The following is a 21,833-nucleotide window of genomic DNA, read 5'->3' as shown; positions in this document are numbered from 1 at the left end:
TGGATGCATAATGGCCTTCCAGCTAATTTTGTGTGTTTACCTTTTAAAAGTGCGTAAGTCCTGTTAACACCATGAAAAGGCCACTGTTACCAAGACGACGGCTGTGTGCCTTGCAAAGTTAAGTGCATGTACACTGCAGCACAAGACAGGAGTCACTTACTGCATTCGGGATCGGAGTTGCCGTCGCCCTCGGTGCGGCTGCTGGGCGCTGCGCGGTAGAAGTCCTCCCCCCGCCGGTAGTGCAGGGGCAGGGCGTGCGCCCCGCCTGCGGCCTCCAGCTCTCCCGGGCCGCCCTCGCTGCCGCTCTCCTGAGAGCCTTCGGGCAGGTGAAACGTGACGCGCCGCTGGGACTGCAAGGAAGCCAGATAATGACAGCGTTTCAGCTACGATCCGAATAATTGCTTAATGCAGCCAATTTCCCAAAGACATTATTTCCACTATCTAGTGAAGTCCCATCAACATTATCTTGATTTGGGAACAATTTCAGGCTTCTGCGAACCTGCTGCAGCTCATATTTTGAAACAAGGCACGTCCAGGTGCAGAAGAAAGTCGACTCCTAAGGCTGTAGACGTTCAAGCACATTGGCAATTCCGACCATCATTTCCTCATGGATTTAGTGAGCTACTACTATTTGACAAGAATTCGTGTTTTGGAATAATAAGTGTGAATCCATATAACAAACGTGCATCGCCATACCTGTAAGATTTGGGTGGGCTGAAAGAGTAAACAATAAGACATTCATACAATCATGCAGGCTTAGAAAATGTAAAGTCCAAATCATCTTTTCAAAGAATCTTACGGGCAGCATCTTGAATTGAAATGTATTTAAATCCTTTCTACCCTCTAAAACGTAAAAATAGTTACACGGCATAGATAGCAGTTGATGATAATTATAATAGCAAACGATGCGTCTCATCTTAAATGGTAATTGCAGCAGAATGCACAAAATATATCCTTGTGAAATAGAAAGATGAAACATTTCGTGTCCAAAGCAAGAGGTTCAAGACATCCAGTGTGGGCGGTAGTCTTTATGGGCAAAGATTAGAGGTAGTTTGCTACGCAACAACAGATCAATGAAAATACTTCATTCCTAGCAGTGTGTGATACAAGATCTGGAAAAAGCATTTTAAAATGTCCAAAACACTATATTGTAGACATTTATCTATAATTAACTATGGTATGCAATGCAGATTACAAATCACTGCAAGTAAAAGAATACGGTTTATAATGAGACTAATTTATAATTGCTTGCATGAAAATCCATACCTGTTGAGAGATCTTTTCTGAAAGACACAAGTAGTGTGTTTCAAGCACATATGTATTAATAATGTGCCATAGGCATGTTACATGCTATGCGTATTATAAATTTAGTGTGTGTGTGTGTTAACGTATTTTTGCCATATACATTGTTTAAGGCATTAGACCTAGATAGAAGAATATATGAATAAGGAAACAACTGCTGCTGAGAAAAGAAACTCATCTAGAATTTACAATGTGCTGCTGAAGTCTAACACAGTACAAATTGCCAGCGAAGGGAAGGTGAAGTTGTGTCCAATGGTAAGGGGAGTGAACTTCTGATTTTGCTTTCTTATCTAATGCACAAAAGAACAAGGCAATTGAAGTGAAAAGGAAACGTGTATCCCACCCTAGGACACGGATACTGGGAAGAGAGTTCACTAAAAGCTGTGCAAAGGCACGCCCCAGACATCATCCAAAAGTAGCCTGGCCACACACTCTTCCTCCCCGGTCGTGACCCTCTTAGATTGGATCCCCTCGAGGGGTAAATAAGAGAGAATAAGAGGGTTTGTAAGGACTCCTGTGACTGAACAAAAGTGCTTTTGTCCCTTCCTAAAAGCCAATCAACACAGTACCAGCACCAGTACCAGGTTCCTGAAATGCAGTTCTCACATTTGACGTTATCACGCATGCACCTTCGAGGTTTCAGAAGCAGTCATATTGATAAACCGTCTTCAACAATATCAGAATGCTTCAAGTGGGGATCAAAGTATGCAGTTTGCACATTAATCTATCATTTTAAAATTGTATAAAATTCAATGACATTAGAGATTTGGTATTGTTCTCATTCACAGTTTCAAACTCTTGCCTATTTCTATAATCCACAGAATGTATTCAGTATCATTATTTAAAACACAGACACTATATTTCTTTAATCAGTGAATTCACAAGAGGCTCTGTATTTGCACATCTGTGAATAACTAAGCTGTCCATGGACATATAGATCTATGAAAGTCTCCATCAGTCAAATTATTAGAATTTCAGTTTTTAGGAATTGTTTTAAAAGGCTTCTGAAAAATTAACCTTGACTAAGAAAAGAACAGTTAACTATTTTTCCCATGGTTAACTCCAATAATTCTGATATAAACTCGCATTTTGCAATTAGTTGATGCTTCCAGATAGATGTGAATATAAAATAATTATACGAACTGAACAATTTATGAATCCTTTGCAGTAGACTTCGGAAACCTGGTTTAACTCATTTGCCATTCACTTGTTAATGGATAAATCCTCTCTCTCTGCTCAGATGTGTCACGTGAAGACATTCAAAATCCACAGGTATTTTTCTTCTCCAATATATTTACAAATAGTAACCATTTCATGGAAATCATTCCTTAAGTCTCTCAAAGAAAGGGCTAAATGATGTCCTCCAAGAGAGGGATAAATCATTTCATTTTTTCAGGTGTTGAAGATGATTACCGAGCTGTCATGCTAATCACTGTGTCATAATGTGTCTGTCTGCAGCTCTCCGAGGAAGCTCGGGCATACAAATTAAACAATCTACTGCCTGTAATAGCGACTTTATGGGATGGAAATAAATCCCGGATCACTCATGAATAAATGTCCCGCTGAATGGCTAGCTATGTTTCTGCCAGTAGGAGACAAATTCACAGGAGGTCTCTCCCCTTAATCTGCACTCTGTGTTTTTAGCTCTAATCAATAGAAATTCCAGAAAGTACGAATGCATAAAAATAATAGTGCTGTCACCTAGATGGCTCATTTACAAGCTAACTATCAGAGTCGCCACATTCTTGTGTCCATTATACCTCAAGAAGGCATAATTCCATGTTAAACATCAGCTGAATGTCGTTGAATTTGCATAACATGATGCAAGTGGCACCTGAGAAAGGTTAGGCTGGCAGCTGAGAGGCTGCAGGCTGACAGGCCGGACAGCGATGCTCATTACCGGTGCGTTCCAGAGGGCTCATTAGAATCACCTGTTCCCGGTTTCAAACCCATCCTCCAACCTTGCACTCCCGCAGCACCGGTTCGAATACACCCTGACCCTGCCCGGCTTAAGAGTCTGCTAACACCAGGAACTCAGGATAGAAACGGTAACCATAGGTCGGGTAATTACTTTTTAAGGATTACCATTTGAGTGCTGGGTTGTTTCTGAGTCATATAAAACATTCTTTATATCAAATTAGTAAGCATATTTTAAGCTTCTGCATTCCCATATGTTATAATAACAACCCATTTTCCCCATGGGTATTGTCTCTTATTAAAAAAATGTAGAATTATTCAATATATCATAAAGTAAAATGGGAAAAATCTTAGAAACTCAATTTGCAATTTTCACGTGCATTTTATGGCTAGCACATATATATCTTGCATGTAGCTCCAGTGTGAAGTCTCGTGGATGATACATTATGGATTAGGTCCTTACTGTTTGACCCTATGATTTGCTCAACTTCCTACTTTTCCAATTCAAGTCATCTTGCAAGATAGATCCGTTCGCCTAATTTTTTTCACTATTTCATAAAATTTGAATGGTGTCATTTCTCATTTTCCCTTTTGCTCCTGAAGTTTTTACCTGTTAAGGCTTTTTAAAAATACCATATTTTTTTAGATTTTATTTATTTATTTTTAGAGAGGGAAGGGGGAGAGAGACGGAGAGAGAGAGAGAGAGAGAGAGAGAGAGAGAGAGAGAGAGAGGGAGGGAGAGAGACATCAGTGTGCGGTTGCTGGGGGCCATGGCCTGCAACCCAGGCATGTGCCCCAACCGGGAATTGAACCTGCGATGCCTGCTTCACAGCCCATGCTCAATCCACTGAGCCACACCAGCCAGGGCAAAATACCATATTTTTTAAAAATAACATATTACTAGCATGTGCAGAAAATTTTCCAATTATCCCAGAGTCAGATCCTCCCTTAGCTCTATTTTACTTTTGACACTTGGTGATATTTAAAATTATTTCATTTAATTAATTTTAAGCAAATGAGTCAGGAACATTTACTTGTTGATAGAAGACCATGCAGCATTATACAAGGGCATCTTTTCTTGAGTCATGATTCATTTCAGATCAATCAAAATGGAAGTAATCTATTTGTAGACAGGGAGGATAAAGCTTCTTCTTTCTGGAATGTTGTTGCTTATAAATTGCAAAATTGGCAATTGCCAGAGTTTTGTGAGCTTTTAAATGAAATAGTTATCACAAATGTTTCAGAAAGCAGAGTTGCATAACTAACGATTAAAATAGGAGAAGCCCTAGCTGGTGTGGCTCAGTTGGTTGGAGCATTGTCCCATAACCAAAGGATCGCAGGTTCCATTCCCAGTCGGGGCACATGCCTAGGTTGTGGGTTTGGTCCCTGGTCTGGACGGGAGTTAACCAATTGATTCTTCTCTTGCATGGATGTTTCTCTCTCCCTTTCATCCTCCCTTCCTCTCTCTCTAAAAGCAATGAAAACAATATGTCCTTGGGTGAGTATGAAAAAAATAGGATAAAACTGGACATCAACATGCTCTGAAACTGGCATGCACCCCAAAATGGCATTTAGTAATACTAAAACTGGATATTAAACTAAAGGCAGAGCATTGTAATGGTCTGAAAGAGGAAACCCAAGTATCAATTTCAAGATAGAAAGAGAAGAAATCTCTACATTGTTTTTGGTGCTAACTGCATCGAGGCTTGGGGACTTACATTAAAATGTATGAATTCTTGTAGGACCTTCGTTATCCGGAAGCACATCTGTGGCGGCCTTGAACTATTCAAACAGCAGTGAGACCAGCAAGTGAGGGAGAAATTCAAAGCAAGCAAATTGCTAAAATATTTACCACTAAGTTCATGCTCAGAATCATATGAACTTCACTCTGCTTTGACAAATTCAGTTACCTATTTCTTCAGCCTAAAGTGTGTTAGGAGCATTGGCAGTTGCTAGAAATGGAAAAATCGACAGAAGGAGAAATTTCTACCAACTTTCCCTAGATCTGCCTTCTGTGCTGTACAGAATAAGTGTGATTCTTCTGTACGACACGCTGTTCGGCATCTGAGGATGATGAAACCCGATGTACTAATGGTCCGATTCCGTGGTATGTTGCCATCTGACTTGGGCATGGTTTTCAGACCTTTCCCATCATACTAGCCCTTTTCCTTTTTGCCCATGTAATTTATTTACGTAACTACCAAAGTCAGATCTTCAGTATTTAATAGTTTATTGCTGCTGATAATTTGAGCTTGAGAGATGATGCATTTCTAGATCGCTTATAACACAAAACTCATTTTTTTATAACATTAGTCAGTAGTTAACATTTTCCAATTGTGAACTCATTTGAATAAGTTCTGTTTTGAATGGCACTTTCTCTCAAATGTCACTTCTTTATATTTGCAAAATATTTTTTCATTGCCATAGATACGCAACATGTCTGTTTAATGGATGCATTTTAAACAAACCAAATGTCATTCAAGCAACAGATGGTTTCTGACTTCAATTATATAGGTTGGAATCATCACGCAACGTACGGGGAGGGAGAGAAAGCTCAGCGCTGTCATTAATTACACAAACATTGCAACCAAACACTCCCTTGTTTAATGTTAACAGAAACCACAACCGAAAATAAAATACGTGATCACAGACAATAGTATGGTGGTTTCCAGAGGGAAGGTGGGGTGGGGAAAACAAAGGCGGTGAATGGAGTCACCTATATGGTGACAGAGGGAGATCAGACTGTGGGTAGTGGGTGTACAACGCACTGTACAGACCACGTATCACAGAAATGTATCCCTGTAACGTATATAATGATGTGTCACAGGAATGTACACCTGAAACCTGTATAATTTTTGCAACCAATGTTACCTCAATGAATTTAATGAAAAAAATAAAAAAACAAATAAATAGAGCAATAAAATAGAAAAAAAGTATGTCATGGTGATCGAATACCAGTTTAAAAATAATAATGACTAGCCCTGGTTGGTGTAGCTCAGTGGATTGAATGCAGGCTGTGAAGCAAAGGGTCGCCAGTTTGATTCCCACTCAGGGCACATGCCTGGGTTGTGGGCCAGGTTCCCAGTAGGGGCCACATGAGAGGCAACCACTCCTTGATGTTTCTTTCCCTCTCTTTCTCCCTCCCTTCCTCTCTCTCTAAAAATAAATAAATGAAATATTTAAAAAATAAATAAAAATAATAATGACTAGAATATGTTCTTAATAAAATTGAAGAGTGTGCACATCAATGGGCATGCTAGAAATTTCTTTGGTGTGTTGTACCGACCGTTAGGCCCTGTGCCTTTGGCCCCTTCCCAGCACACACCCCGAGGTTACTCGCTGTCCTCTGCATCGGTACATCAAAACCACCCGACGCTGGTGTGAAATGTGTTCCTTTCTGAAAATTCATATGAGATTAAAACACCAATGTTTTCTTTGAACCCTTACCTATTTTAAGACTCAGAGTTCTAGCATGATCCCCACTAGTAAAGAGAGAGCCACAGCAATGGTCCATGACGGGAGGTAGGGAAGAGTAAAGTTGAGAGTGGAAGGGAAACGAATTGCAAACAATTAGTGTCTGTAGCGCTATTGTGACCTTTTATTGGGGAGCAAGAACCTACAAGGGTAAAAGGAAACTTATTTTCCTCCGCCCACTAGCATGAAGTTTGCATCATGTAAACCAGTGTTCCTCAGGACTTGCTCTAGAGCTGATGGCAGCAGTGGTGGCGGTGACAGGTGCACTCAGTAAGAATCCCAGGTGTCAAGGCCTGGAATTCAGCATGTCCACCTGCACCCTGTGTAATTCTTATGTTTACCGAATTTTGAGTGCCACACATAGTTAGCACTTATTACTGATAAATCATTTAAAATTATAGCATTAAGGCCCTGGCTGGTGTAGGTCAGTGGATTGAATGCGGGCTGTGAACCAAAGCATCACAGGTTCAATTCCCAGTCAGGGCAAATGCCTGGGTTGCAGGCCACGGCCCCCAGCAACCGCACATTGATGTTTCTCTCTTTCTTTCACCCTCCCTTCCCCCTCTAAAAATAAATAAATAAAATCTTTAAAAAATAAAATAAGATAAAATTACAGCATTAATTGAACATTTACTTTCAGCTAATTGAACAAAAATAAGTGTGAAAATGCCTGGCACTTCGATGGAATTATCAAAACTTAAAAAAATTACACCATAACTGAATATTCATTAAGTACATGGATGAAAATAGTTGTTGAATACTTAGAAGTCATCTCTCCCCCATTAAAAATGCATGATATGAATCAGAAAACCTAATATGTTCAATACAAGGTCGAAGAATCAGATGTTCATATAATTATATCTACTTCCCCTTATGTTCACAGCTGTTATTTCCAAAAACCAAGTGCAGGAAACAGCCTAAGCGCCCATCAGTAAATGAATGAATCAAAAAACTGTGGTCCATTTACACAATGGAACACTATGCAGCAGAAAGAAGGAACTCTTAACCTTCGGGACAGCATGGATGGAACTGGAGAGCATTACGCTAAGTGAAATAAGCCAGGCAGTGAAAGACAAATACCACAGGATCTCACACATATGTGAAATCTAGTGCTATGGTTTCATAACGTGGTGACGAGAACCGAAAACTACATATATTCCCAATGTGTCCTTGTTATATTAATAAGAAATGGAAAGCATGATACCACTAATGCTCCAATACCACTAACACCATTTTAACAGTACTTTCTTGTATGGATTAATTGCATGTATATTACCTTAATACAGCTAATAGCATGTACAATTTATTTCTTGTAAATAAATGCAAGTGGCAACTTCTTCCACAAAAGGGGGAAAATTTTCAACATATACAATCTTATGATTTAAAGTCTAAAGTAGAAAGAAATCTAAAGAATCAAAACACATTATTAATCTTTGAAAATGAAAACACAGTAGATAAGCCAAAGTTATATTAGTAATACCAGAAGGGTTAGATTTTTATCACTGAAGTTACTTACTCAAATAGTATGCATGAATATGTGTAGTATTTATTGAAACTTAATAGTAAATTCACTTTTTTGTATGCATGCAGTTACTCATGCATCCTAAGAAAGCACCCAAGTACCAATAAGGCAAATACTCTGAGCAGATTATACTAGACGAAAAGTTCATGTGTCTTATAAAGATAGTCTAGGTTCTACTGCAACATAACAGAAAGTAGTGAAAATCCATTACCTGAAAATCTTTGCTCAATGCCATGTAAATATGCCTTCTTTAAAAAGATGACCATATTTTGATTTCAAACTGCCTTAAATACCCATGACATCCCTAGGCTATCAGAATGATAGAAACTAAGAAATATTTTAGGTCCACATATTTTTTTCAGATTATCAATTGTCAATAACCTCCATTATTAAGTAGTTATTCAATTTTATCTGAAATATACATGTTTTTATTTTTTTATTGTTTTTAAAGATTTTATTTATTTATTTTTTAGAGAGGGAAGGGAGGGAGAAAGAGAGAGAGAGAGAAACATCGGGGGCCGTGGCAACCCATGCATGTGCCCTGACTGGGAATCGAACCTGCGATACCTGGTTCACAGCCCGCGCTCAATCCACTGAGCTACGCCAGCCAGGGCTGAAATACACATGTTTTTAAAAGTTCCTACAAATATGATGGTGTAATAAATTATGAGATGGCCATATAATCAACCTCATTCTCATTTTCTCTTTAACCACAGTGCATGAGCCCAAAATAGTGTCATATGCTATTCTTAATAATACCATCTGGTTGTTCTCAATTCCGCCGCTCTCAGAATCGTCTGATATTGCTGAACACGGGAAATCAGTCTGGTTTGAGAGAATTTTTCAAAATTCTCATGTGTAAAGAGAGGGAATGGGGACAATAATGAATTATGTACACAGAGAAATAGGAATGGGTTGAATGTGAAAATATGTACGGGAAATTTAAATATAAATTGAAGTTATTTTTCAACTCTAACGTAAATGGAATAGAACTCTCCCGAGACTCAACCGCATTTACAAGTCATTTCCTGGGACAACAGCCATAAGAAATAGGTCCTGGACTTCTCTGGTCAAATCACTCTCCACTTAAATGACAATGAAATCCCTGTCAAAGTTGACGATTATGGTAAGTTCATTCCAATACACTACTAATGGATGCATATATATGGCATTCCAAAAAATAGAGCTGCAATAATTACAATAAAGGATGAATTGGAAATATACTGGGAATTAAGTGTAAAGGCAAAACAATGTATTAGGAAATATTTATGTGAGTTTCAGGACCCAGGTTTTAAAATTGGAAGAATAACTGTTTTTAATATTTAAAAGTAACATTTTATCAAGTGTTTTACTTTAGTTGATTTGAGTTCTACCATAAACAGTGCCCCTTAATGAAGCAATGGGAAAGTAAATGATAATTCGAATGGAGAAGGTTAACATCTTAACCGCTTGGTACAGTGTTTTAAAGGGCAGTATGTTTTTCTATTTTATAAAACAATGGAGAGAATCCATTAGTTGGAGCAATTCATGACAAGAAGCTGCCCAAGAAAAAAAATCCAAACGAATTCAAAGGAGACAACAAAAGGAAATCATTTAAGATTCGAGTTTTTAAAAATAACAGTAAATTAGAGTTATTTAATCTCTGTTACAAGTAAGAAGTAATGAAACCCAAGTCCTTTTTCTCACATCTTTAATTGTTTTTACTCAATTAGTTTTTATTAAAATGACTAACTAAAAACCGAGCAGTATTTAGTGCACATTAAATATTTAACGTACATTGAATGTGGGGAGCCTATTGGGGAAATCCCTCTTTGTATGTATTGTAGTAGTTTATTTCATTATGAAACATGTTTTTCAAAACAGCTTACAAGTGAGGGTTGGATTATTGTCCACTATCAAAGGAAATCGACAAGAATTGCTTTTTATAAAAAAGTAGCGGAGTGCCCCTTGCAAGAATCGTTTCTTTTCTCCACAGTGTGTATCAGCATGGTTTTGCGACAGCGCTCTGAAAAGGGACCCTGAGACTGATAGTCAGTGATTCCTTCTTCATTCACTAGCACTCGCTGATTGCATATGAGCTTCACACAGAGGGGTACACTGAGTTGCCACTTTCTAGAAGCTGCACTGAATCACTGTGATTTGTCAATGAAACCGATACGTGATATCATTCTGAAAATAAGTCAGATCTCACCAGTGTCCCCAAATATAATTATGATCACCTCATACAGAGAGTCTTTATTTGCACGGTGACCCAATCCCAGCTGGCTGTTTCCTTTATAGTATAGTATATATACTCTCAAGGTACATACACTCAAAGATATATATATATATATATATATATATATACACCTTTATACTCACGAGTCAGCAAGAGAGGGGGAGGGGCGGTCACCCTTAACATTTGATTTATGATCCCCAAGGAGCTGAAGAGCATTACGCTAAGTGAAATAAGCCAGTCAGAGAAGGACGGGTATGATACAATTGCAGTCATACGTGGAATCTAATGAACAAACTGAATTAACAAGGAGAACAGAGGCGGACTGGATGGAGATCAGGTGCCAGCTAGTGAGGCAGAAGTTAAGGGGGTAGCGGGGTTGAGCAAAAAGGAAAAAGGGCTCATGGACACGGACAGCAGTGTGGTGATTGCTGGGGGGTGGTATATAAGGGGACTAAAGGGTAATGGAAACAATACAATCAAGATTAAAGACATAAATACATAAAGTAAAAAAAATAAATAAAACCACACATTTCAATCTTCAAAACAAAGCAAGCGATAAAGCTATATTTCACTTTCACAAAATGAAAAAATACTGTACCATTACTTCAAAAATAGGAAACAATTACAATCAATATAGTTTTAAAATGAGATATAATTTTAAGCTTTCTAAAACTTAGACTTCAGAACTTTGTCATTCAAATTTGCATGGACTACTACCTCAGGAGTGAGAAAATAAGAATATTAGCAATACAATGTGGTTGAGGGATTTTAAAAGAATGCTTTACACAAGAAGGTTTGTTCGATCTTACAGACAATTCACTTAGAATGGTATATTAAGTATGTGCTGGGTACAAGAAACTAAGGAGCATGCAAAGGGCTTTTTAAAAATATTTATTTATTTTTAGAGGTCGGGGAAAAGAGGGAGAGAAACATCCATATGTGGTTGCCTCTCACACACCCACTACTGGGGACATGGCCTGCAACCCAGGCATGTGCCCAGGCTGGGAATCGAACTGGTGACCCTTTGGTTCACAGGCAGGCACTTAATCCACTGAGTCACACCAACCAGGGCATGACTTTTTTTTAAATGAAGCAGTATTGTGTTTTAACAAAAATTTATAAAATTAACAGGTGCTTTGCCCTGGCTGGTGTGACTCACTTGGTTGGGCATCACGCCACAAACCGAGAGGTTGCTAGTTAGATCCGCAGTCAGGGCACATGCCTGGGTTGCGGGTTCGGTCCCTGGTCGGGGCCAATGTTTGTCTCGCACATCGAAGTTTCTCTCCTCCTCTTTCTCCCTTCCCTCTCTAAAAAAAATAAAATAAACACATCTTAAAAAATTAACAGAAGCTTAAATGATTCTCTCTCTGAGAAAATATCTACAGTGTTTTATTTATAATGGATAAATCCGTTCATGTGGTGTGATGAGGTAACACATTTGCTTGCCCGTTGCTTGTCTAGCTACCATGCACACAGCTCAGAATGCAGTGACGGAGTTTTCTTATTCATGCACCCATCAGGTTACACGTATTTTAGTTAACTTGCTGGCTGTGTTTGTCTTAAATAGACAGAGCTAATCAATCCATTGTGTTGTGACGTGAATCAGATGTTGTCAGCTACAAACCCTGGTTTTTCATCCGCTCCATTTCATCACAGAGACATGGACTTTGCTTTAAACTGAGGCTTAACTTCCAACAGTTTGCCCTCGTTTTACTGCGTGAGAACTTGAATACAACAACCCAAGCTGTTCATTGTGTATACGCACCAAGGGATCCATTTCCCCCTAGTTACTGTGAGAAATCTATTTAGATGTTTTAAGCTAACGTGGTACCCTATAGACTTTTAATTACAATTCGTTCTCACAGTGCCTTTTCCTTCCTGCTGCTCAGTACGTTTAAATAATGAGACGCTGATTCTGACTTTATTAGGGGTGATTACAAATAATCAGTCCCTTCTGAACAACCCCAAAGCCTGGAGGTGATTCACACATGCAAAAAGTGGGCTCATCTTCCTTTGTTCCTAAACCAATCAAGGGAAGGTATAGGTTTTCTTTTTTCTTTTTAAATTTTATTTTAATCATTGTTCAAGTACAGTTTTCTCCCTTTTACTCCCATTCCAGCCGACCCACCCAACCCTCCCTACTTCCCTCCCATTACCCCCACCCCTAGTTTTTGTCCCTGTGTCCTTTAAATTTGTTCCTGTAAACCCTACCCATTGTCCCCTGAAATTCCCTCTTCTCTCCCCTCTGGTCACTGTCAGTCTGTCCTCTATTTCAGTGTCTTTGGTTGTATTTTGCTTGTTTCTTTGTTTTGTTGTTTGGGTTCCTGTTAAAGGTGAGATCATGTGGTATTTGTCTTTCACCACCTGACTTATCTCACTTAGCATAATGCTCTCCAGCTCCATCCACGCTGTCACGAAGGGTAGGAGCTCCTTCTTTCTTTCTCCTGCAAAGTGTTCCATTGTGTAAATGTACCACAGTTTTTTGATCTACTCATTTACTGATGGGCATCTTGGTTGCTTCCAGTACTTGGCTATTGTGAAGTGTGCTGCTATGAACATTGGGATGCATAGGTTCTTTTGGATTGGTGTTTCAGGGTTCTTAGGATAGAGTCCCAGCAGTGGAATGGCAGGGTCAAAAGGCAGATCCATTTTTAGTTTTCTGAGGAAGTTCCATACTGCTTTCCATAGTGGTTGTACCAGTCTGCAGTCCCACCAGCAGTGCACTAGGGACCCCTTTTCTCCACAACCTCTCCAACACTTGTTGTTTGTTGCTTTGTTTATGATGGCCATTCTGACGGGTGTGAAGTGGTATCTCATGTGGTTTTAATCTGCATCTCTCTGATGGCTAGCGATATGGAACATCGTTTCATGTGGCTTTGGATCCTCTGTATGTCCTCCTTGGAGAAGTGTCTGTTGAAGTCCTTTGCCCATTTTTTAATTGGGTTACTTGTCTTCTAACGAATAAGAGAAGATGAAAAATAGCCATGCCTGCCCCCAGCCTGGGGCACCAGCACCGAACAATGCGTGACAATCAATTTCCAGGGAAAATGTCCACGTGAGCTAGTGCTGTGAATGACAGCTTCTCACTGAATAAGGCAGAGGGACCGGGCAGGTCAGGGGGAACTGATGGGACCATCAATGTTCTTTCTTTATCAGGACTCTCAGCCTGAAGTGTAAACTTATACGACTAATAGCAGGTCCCCTAGGAGCAGAACCCGCAATGAGTAGACATAAGAACCTGCAGCTCTCGGATTCTATGTGATGAAACAAAGTAAGAGGAGCTCTTGGAGCTGGGGTGAAACTTTATTTTACTTCCCCAAGATCACACTTCCATGTCTATTTGTTAGCATAATAGAAGATTTTCTCAGGTCTGGGGCCCCCCGGATCATGTCTTTGGTAACTTGAGAGCTAAGAGGAATACTGAGTTTCATTAAGTTCCAATCAAATATAGGGAGAGCCAAAGAAATATCCAAACAATCAGATTTTGGTGTTGGAACAAAGTGCAGTGAGGCAAACAACCAGAAGTATTATCAATTTTTTTTGTTTTACTTTTCAGAAGAGCCTGAAACGTAAATCTAGAACCTCAAACGATTGGCATTGGCCAAAAATGCAGATTCTACTTTTTCAAATTTTTTTGTGTCTTCGGTAATACAAAACGTTATTTTCTTCTCACCATTTTGTGTGTGCCACTCGCAATTGGTTGGACACATGAATACATATGCACATTAACAGGTTCTAGAGTCTTTACAACTTCAATGATTGCCTCTAACCAATGATTTCCAAATATTAGCCTTCAGCCTAGTCGCCTGTCTCTTCTGATATTTAGACCTGGTTTGTTTTGCCAACTACATACTGAAGAGCGCCAACTTACTGCTCACAGACATTTAAAAATCAACGTTAAAAAAAAAACAAAACCCAAAATCCATACAGTCCTTGCCTGAGACTCCTTCTCATACTTTCTGGTTTACTTCCCTTTGGTCCCTTGACCTTGGCGCTGTGATCAATTCTAGTCCATTCTGAACCTGCCCTACCCGCCCGGTAACCCACTGCCCCACCCTGCATACGTCTTGTTTTGTTCTTACAGTCACTGCCTGTGATCAGAGCTATCTGCAAGCTAAAACAAACAAACAAACAAGTAAATAACATCCTCAAAAATTCTCTTTCAACACCTTCAATTCACTGAAGTATTAAAAACAGGCAGAAAACTGAACATCGACAAGACAAAATAAATGCAGACATTAGCTAATGAGATGAATACAGGTAATATAGGGTAACGAAACACTGGGTTATTTTCTTTTCCAAATTGAGTAACTGAGTTCAAGAATTGTGCTCTGAATTGCAAGAGTTAATGGCAAAGACATATTAGGGCATCAATATGGTTTTTATTTTTTTCCTTTGGTCCTTCCTGGTCTTCAACTTTGGTAATCACATCCCACTGCATTTTTGGAATGAAGCGAATGAAACACCAGGAATTCTAATTAAAAGCCTACATTTTCTGTTTTTAGGGAAATCTAACAAATGATACCTTCAGTGATGTATTCAGCCAAAAAACAAAGTATTCCGCACAGAGCATCAAAGTGACTTTTTTAACCTCTGCTCCACGCTGAGTCACCAACTTTGGCACGAGGTGACTGCCAAACTTTGCCCCGTGGGAAGCCACAGTCTCCGTTCGGATCCCTGAATCCAGCAACTGCTGGACAAAGCACATTCACTCGCAGTGGACAACTAGGGGAATGATGTGACCCAAGAACCTACTAGAAAGATAACAGAAATTTTCTAGTAAGATTCTAACACACATTCTTAACAGTTCGGGCTACATTGGCTGTGTTGGGGTTGAAGCATAGCTTAGTTTAAGCTACTTCATAGATTGCTTCACAGATTGTTGGGAACCGCCCTGCCTGGTATCAGAAGCTGTAACCCCCGCCTAGACTAAGGCTAAGGGAACGCCCTTGGACCGTAAGCCAGCAAGGAGACAAAAGCTTATCTCCCTGGCAGGAATGCTGCTTCTGCTCCTTTTACTTCACTCTGCCTGGCCCCCAGTGCTTGGTTGGTTAGCCAATGACGGGTAAGATTCCCCAAGGGGGGAACAACCTAAGAGAGGCACGATCACGTGGGAGGCCCCCAAAAGAAGGACTTTGGAGGCTACAGCAAAAGGCAGTGATGGACCCTTGCCCCTTGGCTTTGACATAGCCTGAGTCCTCATCATCTGGGAGAAAATCTCCTTATCTCTTGGTTGCCCTACTTCCCTTGCCCCACCTAAGCCTGAAACAATGACAGGGTGGTGCAGCCCTGTGCTGGAAAGGGCGGATTCCCTGGGTGATCAGGCCTAAGAAAGAACATGTAAATTCCTGTGAAACCTGCTTTGTTTAGAATGCTCTCAGTTGAATGAGAAGGGTCCAAGGAGGAAGTTAGTTTGTTCCTCAAAGTCTTACAGCTCTTTGACCCTGACTCAAAATAGACCCACAGAGTTCCTTGTTATCTATTGTTCCTTACTTCCCCCTAATGAGTACTGTACTTTACCTGAATTATTATGCAAAACGGGCCCAATAAAAGCAGGTTTGGATGGTAAATCGGCACGCTCCCCACTAGAGGGGTGGCCATTCCGTCCCTACTTCTCCACAGAAACTGGTCTGTCTCTGTGAGTGTTTTTTCTTGCGTTTCGTCGAGCCATCCACAGCGTTCCGTGATCACTGCTGGCCAATGACCCATGCATCAACAGATGATGTCATTACCTCGTTTATAGCAGGCACCCCTTCCCATCAAACTAGTTTCTGCTTTCACTTATGCTACTATATTCTTGCCACCTTTATGTCTTTTCTGCATTGGAGGCAAGCATATAGGTTTTTAATTTTATTATTATAATGTGATTTGATCCTAAATTGTGTTCTAAGTACATGGGAAATATTTTGAAGAGTGAATCACTTAATAATTGTAAGCTTAGGCTAAATAGTTAACTTAATGGAATTTATATGACATATAGTCAGGTACATTAGAGTTATATTTGGTATTTTTTTATGCTTTAAATAATTCAGTATTAGGTAATTACACACCACATTTTTAGAGACATGAAACTTGGTAATGTTAATGGCTCCTTTTTATAAAGCAACATAAATTGGTTTCTTTGCTGGCGAAGGTCAGTCTGTGAATAAAATAAACGACTTCTCAGTGCCTCAAAGAAGCTGAAAAAAATGTTACACCTCTTGCTTTGGTCTCCAGATCGTCTCCTTAGGGTGCCCTCTAGGGGGTCCAAGCTGGAGCTCTTACCCGGAGCGGCATCCCGGTGGTCTAATCAAAAGAGGCAATGGCAGCTTTCCGAGGACCAATTGCTGGGCCAGCTGAAAGAGGGAGCCACAGAAGTGGCAACACGGGGGAGCACTCAAGGCAGCATTTCCAGTGTTTTCTGAATTCACAATAATAATACCGAGATTTGCGAGGCTGTACAGATCAGGCGATCTGATGGCAGCGATCGGTTGCGACTGTTCAAAAAACACGGCAATGTGGATCTATGTTCATGCCCTACCCCTGTATCCTCGATATAGAGGCAGATACAGAGCATGGAATATCTACATTAGGTCATAGCATTTGTGCAAAAAATGCAAGATTTTCAGAAATGGACAACGATCATTTCAATTACGGTTGTTAAATGAGGAAACCATTCACAAGGTCATGTTTCCATAAAACATCATGGTGATAAAACGTGACAGTGTGTCGTATTTGTAGCCTTCAGATGCAGTAAAGAGGGTTTTTGTTTGTTTTGCTTTTGCATTATTTTTAATAGAAGAGATTCTCCATCAACAACCCTTTCTTTTTCTGAAAAGTAATCAGCTTAGATTTCATCAGATGTCAAAGGAGATAAAGATTACAAGGACGACAGTTCTTTTTCAAAAGTGAAGTCAACAAAAACAGTAATTAATTAGAACTCTTATTACAGAGAAACATAAATAGGAACTCTTTCTTTCCATGCCTCTGCGACTGTTACCACTGATGACCTCAGCTTTATCAAAGCTTTTAAAATGACCCAGCTGAATTCCTGTTTTCCTCGTTACTAATTTTTTTATGATTTTCCTCGGTGCCTTTATCATAAATTTGGCTAACTTCAAACACTTTGCTTTCTCTTTGTGTATGTCAACAACACCACTCGTGTTAGGACTCCTACGCCAATTCTTTTTTCTAGCAACACCGGCACGACATAGGTCACCACAGAGGGGGCGTCACAGAGCAGAAAGCACCCCCGATTATGGGTGCGAGGCCCTCATTCCAGTTCCAGCTCCAGCTCGAGGAGAACTTTTTTGCACGTGTCAAGGCTGAAGGTCACTGCAGCGTGTCCCTTTCCTCTGTAAAATCCCACAGCACTCACAGGAGAAGGTTAACTGTTGGCACCAGCCCAGTTCCTTTAAGGTGTGAGGTCAGTGGATGGAGTATGGCAATAACACACTGCACCTTCACAGTCGGGATTTTTATTGTGTGTGTGAAGTAGAAAATCTGGAGGATAATGAAATGACCCCGTCCACTGTAGAACAACTGGAAATAACTCTCCCCAGCTGAAGTGCCGGCCAGGTAGTTGGACTGAGTTACTCCCTCCCATTTTCCCACTGTTTGCAAATACCAGAGGTTTCCATATAAATGCTCCACAGCAATGGGATTAAGTCAACAGTTAATGCGTCAATAAGTGAGGGTGAAGGAACGTCTCTATTCAGTCAGATCCGCCCGCAGGGAGGAGGAATCACAGTGCAGAAAATGCGTTTTGGCTGCTGCCACTGTGACTACTGATTCTTGCCATAAATGGGAGTGTATTGTTCGGTCACTTAGTGGCGAAATGTGAATTACTACATTTTAGTACTACCCAATCAGCACTACAATACAAATAACACCAATAGCACTTAAGAAACCGTGCATGGCATAGTTATAAATCTGAGAAAAGTACTCAGTTTGACTTTTAAAGACAGTTAAAGAAATGGAGGGAAACTGACTATCAAGTGCACTTCACAGATTTAGGTGATACAAAATATTTTTCATGACAACGGAATACCATTAGTTTCCATGAAGCTGAATGAGGCAGTCTCGAATCTGAACCCAGTCTGAGTTGTTCTTTGGCAATTTGCTCCAAAGGGAAGCAAATTTGATATTATTTGTTTGTGAACCAACACAAAAAGAGCTTTTGCAGGATGGAATTCAGTTGAAAGGCTGGTTGAAATGCAGAGAGGCCCATAAAACCAGAGGTAATTTTCATTCTTGAAACACTATACCTGATTAGGGATTATTGTCTGTTATGGCTGAAGAACAATCACACCAAGTAAACATGGGGCTGAACAGAGGTGACTGGGAAGTTTGACATCAACTCACAAGTTCTTTCTTCCCTTTGAATTGCAACGTAGTCTCTCTAGGCTTAAAAGCTGCCAGCGGTGAAATGGAAAACTTACAGAAACATGCCAATTTTTGTTGTCTATCAGCACGCAAATGCTTCATGACAAAAGAAGACAATAATGGATGGTATGGGCGGAATAATATGTTTTGACACACAATAGCACAAAAATAAATGGTCACGGGTCTACAATTTGTGCACATATGTATAAGCTATTCTGTTTCATTTCCACTCAGGTTAGAGATAGATTCTGCAGGAATTTATGTACAATCCAATTTTCTCTGAAGGAAAGGGCTAGCAAACGTTTAGAGACATTAACCAAATCATGACATAAGCACATAAATTATATATGTCAGGCAGGATGGGGCATGGTTTTAATTATTATGCAACGTACTTTGCGTCAATTGTTAAATTGCTTTATGTAGCTAATGGAATCATGAACCAAAATCTATTAAAACTCATTCATAGTGGACAAATGTTTATTCAACACTTACTGTGTGTTAAACTGTTTTATGCAGTGAGGATATGTCAGTTCAGAACAAAACAAAACAAAAATTTTGGGCCTGACGGAATTAACTGCCCACTGGAGGGAGCCACGTAATGAATATGGATACATATCTTTATCTCCAATCAGCAGCAATGTAGATATAGGCAAACAATATAGATGGTGGCAAACGTTGCGGAAAACCAACCAGAGAATCATGTCAGGCAATGAAAATGTAAAATAAGGCCCATTTCACAAAGCTCGATGCAAAAAGTAACCATGTTGAGATCCCATGAGCTGTACAACATGAACTGATCCCCACATACATACGTCAGATGCTTAGAGATCTTTTGAAAATAAACAGTTCATTTTAGGCGAGCAAACCTGCAGAAGACTTTGACAACTGTGAAAACGCCAATGGCGCTCATCGCCAGTGTCTTATGGTTCGTTTGTCATGATCAAATGTGGTGATTTTGATTTCTCAGAGTTAAAACATTTCAGACACAACCAGTGGAATCAAACAGACCAGAATGGGAATCTCACTTGTCCTATTTTCTAGTTTAGCAGTGTCCTTGGTTTGAAATAGTTAACATTTATTTTGGTAAGCTAATTTCATATTTCTTCAGCTTTGTGAACCAGCCAGGGGCTGGTAACCCACAGCTTCCCCATCAGAGGCTGGCAGAAGCGAAAGGGCAACGTGACGTCAGCAGCCTCTTCAAGGGAGGAATCCACCTGAGAGTGGTATGCAAATAAACAGATAAGTGCCCGAGTTTGGTGGGGGAGAATGGAAACAATAAATGACACTCATTAAAAGGCTCACAGCACTGAGGCGGAAATGAGGCTCCCAGTGCCGTCTGCCATTGTTCCCTCTTCAAATCTCTCTGGCTCAGGTGTGTAGTAATCTCTCCCTGTGGCCACAATCTAAGATGTTTGTCTTCAAGGGTAGTACTTAGCCCTAACACCACGCCACTTGAAGGAAATAAGAAAAATATAATCTCTGATATACAGCCCAGTGATAGATTCAAGTATTTCCGTGAAATGGGCAATGACTGTACTGGAATACGGATAATGAGCATAAATGGTAAAGTTTTTCTTCTATGAGGTTATGCAAAGGCAGATGAGAAAAGAGAAGGGTCTCGAGGCCATGATGGAGGACGCAGATTGGAGCCCAGCTGTGAGCAGTGGAAACACCTTCCACAGCTGTGCTTGCGGATCCATTTCTCCCCAGAAGCCTCTCAGAGTTTAGACTATGATTCCAAATGCCCTTTAGTTTTTGCAAACTCTTCTTTTATTCTTTGCCTTCTCATGGGCAGAATATTGTTGCATTGAAAGACTTTAAAAGCATCTTGAAGGGGGGAAATCATCTTTATGAACTATTAATATCCATCACGTTTAACATCCAACATTTCATTAAGTGCAACTATGTGAATGTATCGTGACATGTAATTTTCTATAATGTCTTCAGTTACTTAATGGGCTACTTGTATATGAGTAAGTTGTTTATATGGTCATTGATTAAGTTTGGCTTGGACACACGCGCACAAATATGCAAATGCTTAAAGTACCTATTTTATAAAGACAGGTCATTCAATATTTAATTAAGAATGTGAAAGACAAATTTAGCATATCTAGAGATGAAAAGATGATTTCAGCACAGAACACACGTATATAAGTGATTCATTAAAATCTAGTTCTTCTCACTCCTAAGTAACATAAAATTAGAACAAAACCAATTGGAAAAATATCATATCTTAATGGATCTACATAAACCATTGTGGAACAGAAAAATATACTGTCCTCTTCTTTAAGGTTTGAATACCTCTAGAAAGATGCATGTTCAAAACTATGACATAGCAGTGAATTCAAGCATTATCCATTCATATAATAACTAAATATCTATGGCTACCACGATAAGAGTGGACTAAGACAGGCATCTTAACTAGAATGAAATATTAAATATCAAGGAAACAGATCAAATATAATTTTTAATGTATAATTGTTTTTTGAGGAGTAAAGACACATAGCATGTACTGTTAAATGTTGATTGCAGTCTATTACATATGCCTATAATTTCACCTAAACATATCATTTTAGGTGTCACTTGTAAATTTTTTAGTATAAAGCCTTACTTCCTCAGAGGAAGGTCAGATAAGACTATTGGATGCTTAGATCTGTGCCAGTTTCATTGATATTTATCAGAGGAGGAGGCTTGGAAAGCAGAAATAACATCGCACAGAGCACTTTATGTTCATGACGGAACATTCTGTCATTGCAGAGTTTCAAGGATTGCGCATTGATGTGCAAAACGAGCTAAAGATGCTTTGCTCCAACGAATGACTCATGAATCCCCATCGAGGGAATGGAATCCCCATTGTGTCCTCTGTTTTACAGGACGATGTGACTAATAAGAATCCTTGACCGTTTCTGTTTCCCGTCTTTCTCCCATAATAGAAATGGTCTACTTCAAAATGGCATGGAAGATGGAAGAACTTCATCTTCAACCTTGGAAGGTTTTCTTAGACTCCGCCGAGGAAATAAACAGCCAAGTAGCCAT

The 21,833-nt window shown here is 39.7% G+C and overlaps 1 protein-coding gene across 1 annotated transcript in view; it reads right to left on the bottom strand.

Moving 5' to 3' along the window:
- Window positions 1–21,833, bottom strand: part of PCDH11X (protocadherin 11 X-linked) — a 388,563-nt gene that overhangs the window by 113,192 nt on the left and 253,538 nt on the right. Inside the window, exon 8 of the mRNA XM_045847395.1 lies at window positions 161–350. Coding sequence (XP_045703351.1) covers window positions 161–350 — 190 coding nt within the window. The remainder of the gene's footprint in view (window positions 1–160; window positions 351–21,833) is intronic.

Source organism: Phyllostomus hastatus, unplaced genomic scaffold, assembly GCF_019186645.2.
Source record: "Phyllostomus hastatus isolate PE091 unplaced genomic scaffold, TTU_PhHast_1.1 phas_contig_551, whole genome shotgun sequence".
NCBI lineage: Eukaryota > Metazoa > Chordata > Mammalia > Chiroptera > Phyllostomidae > Phyllostomus > Phyllostomus hastatus.
The sequence above is the reverse complement of the archived record's forward strand: the minus strand, read 5'-3'. Positions and strand labels throughout refer to the sequence as shown.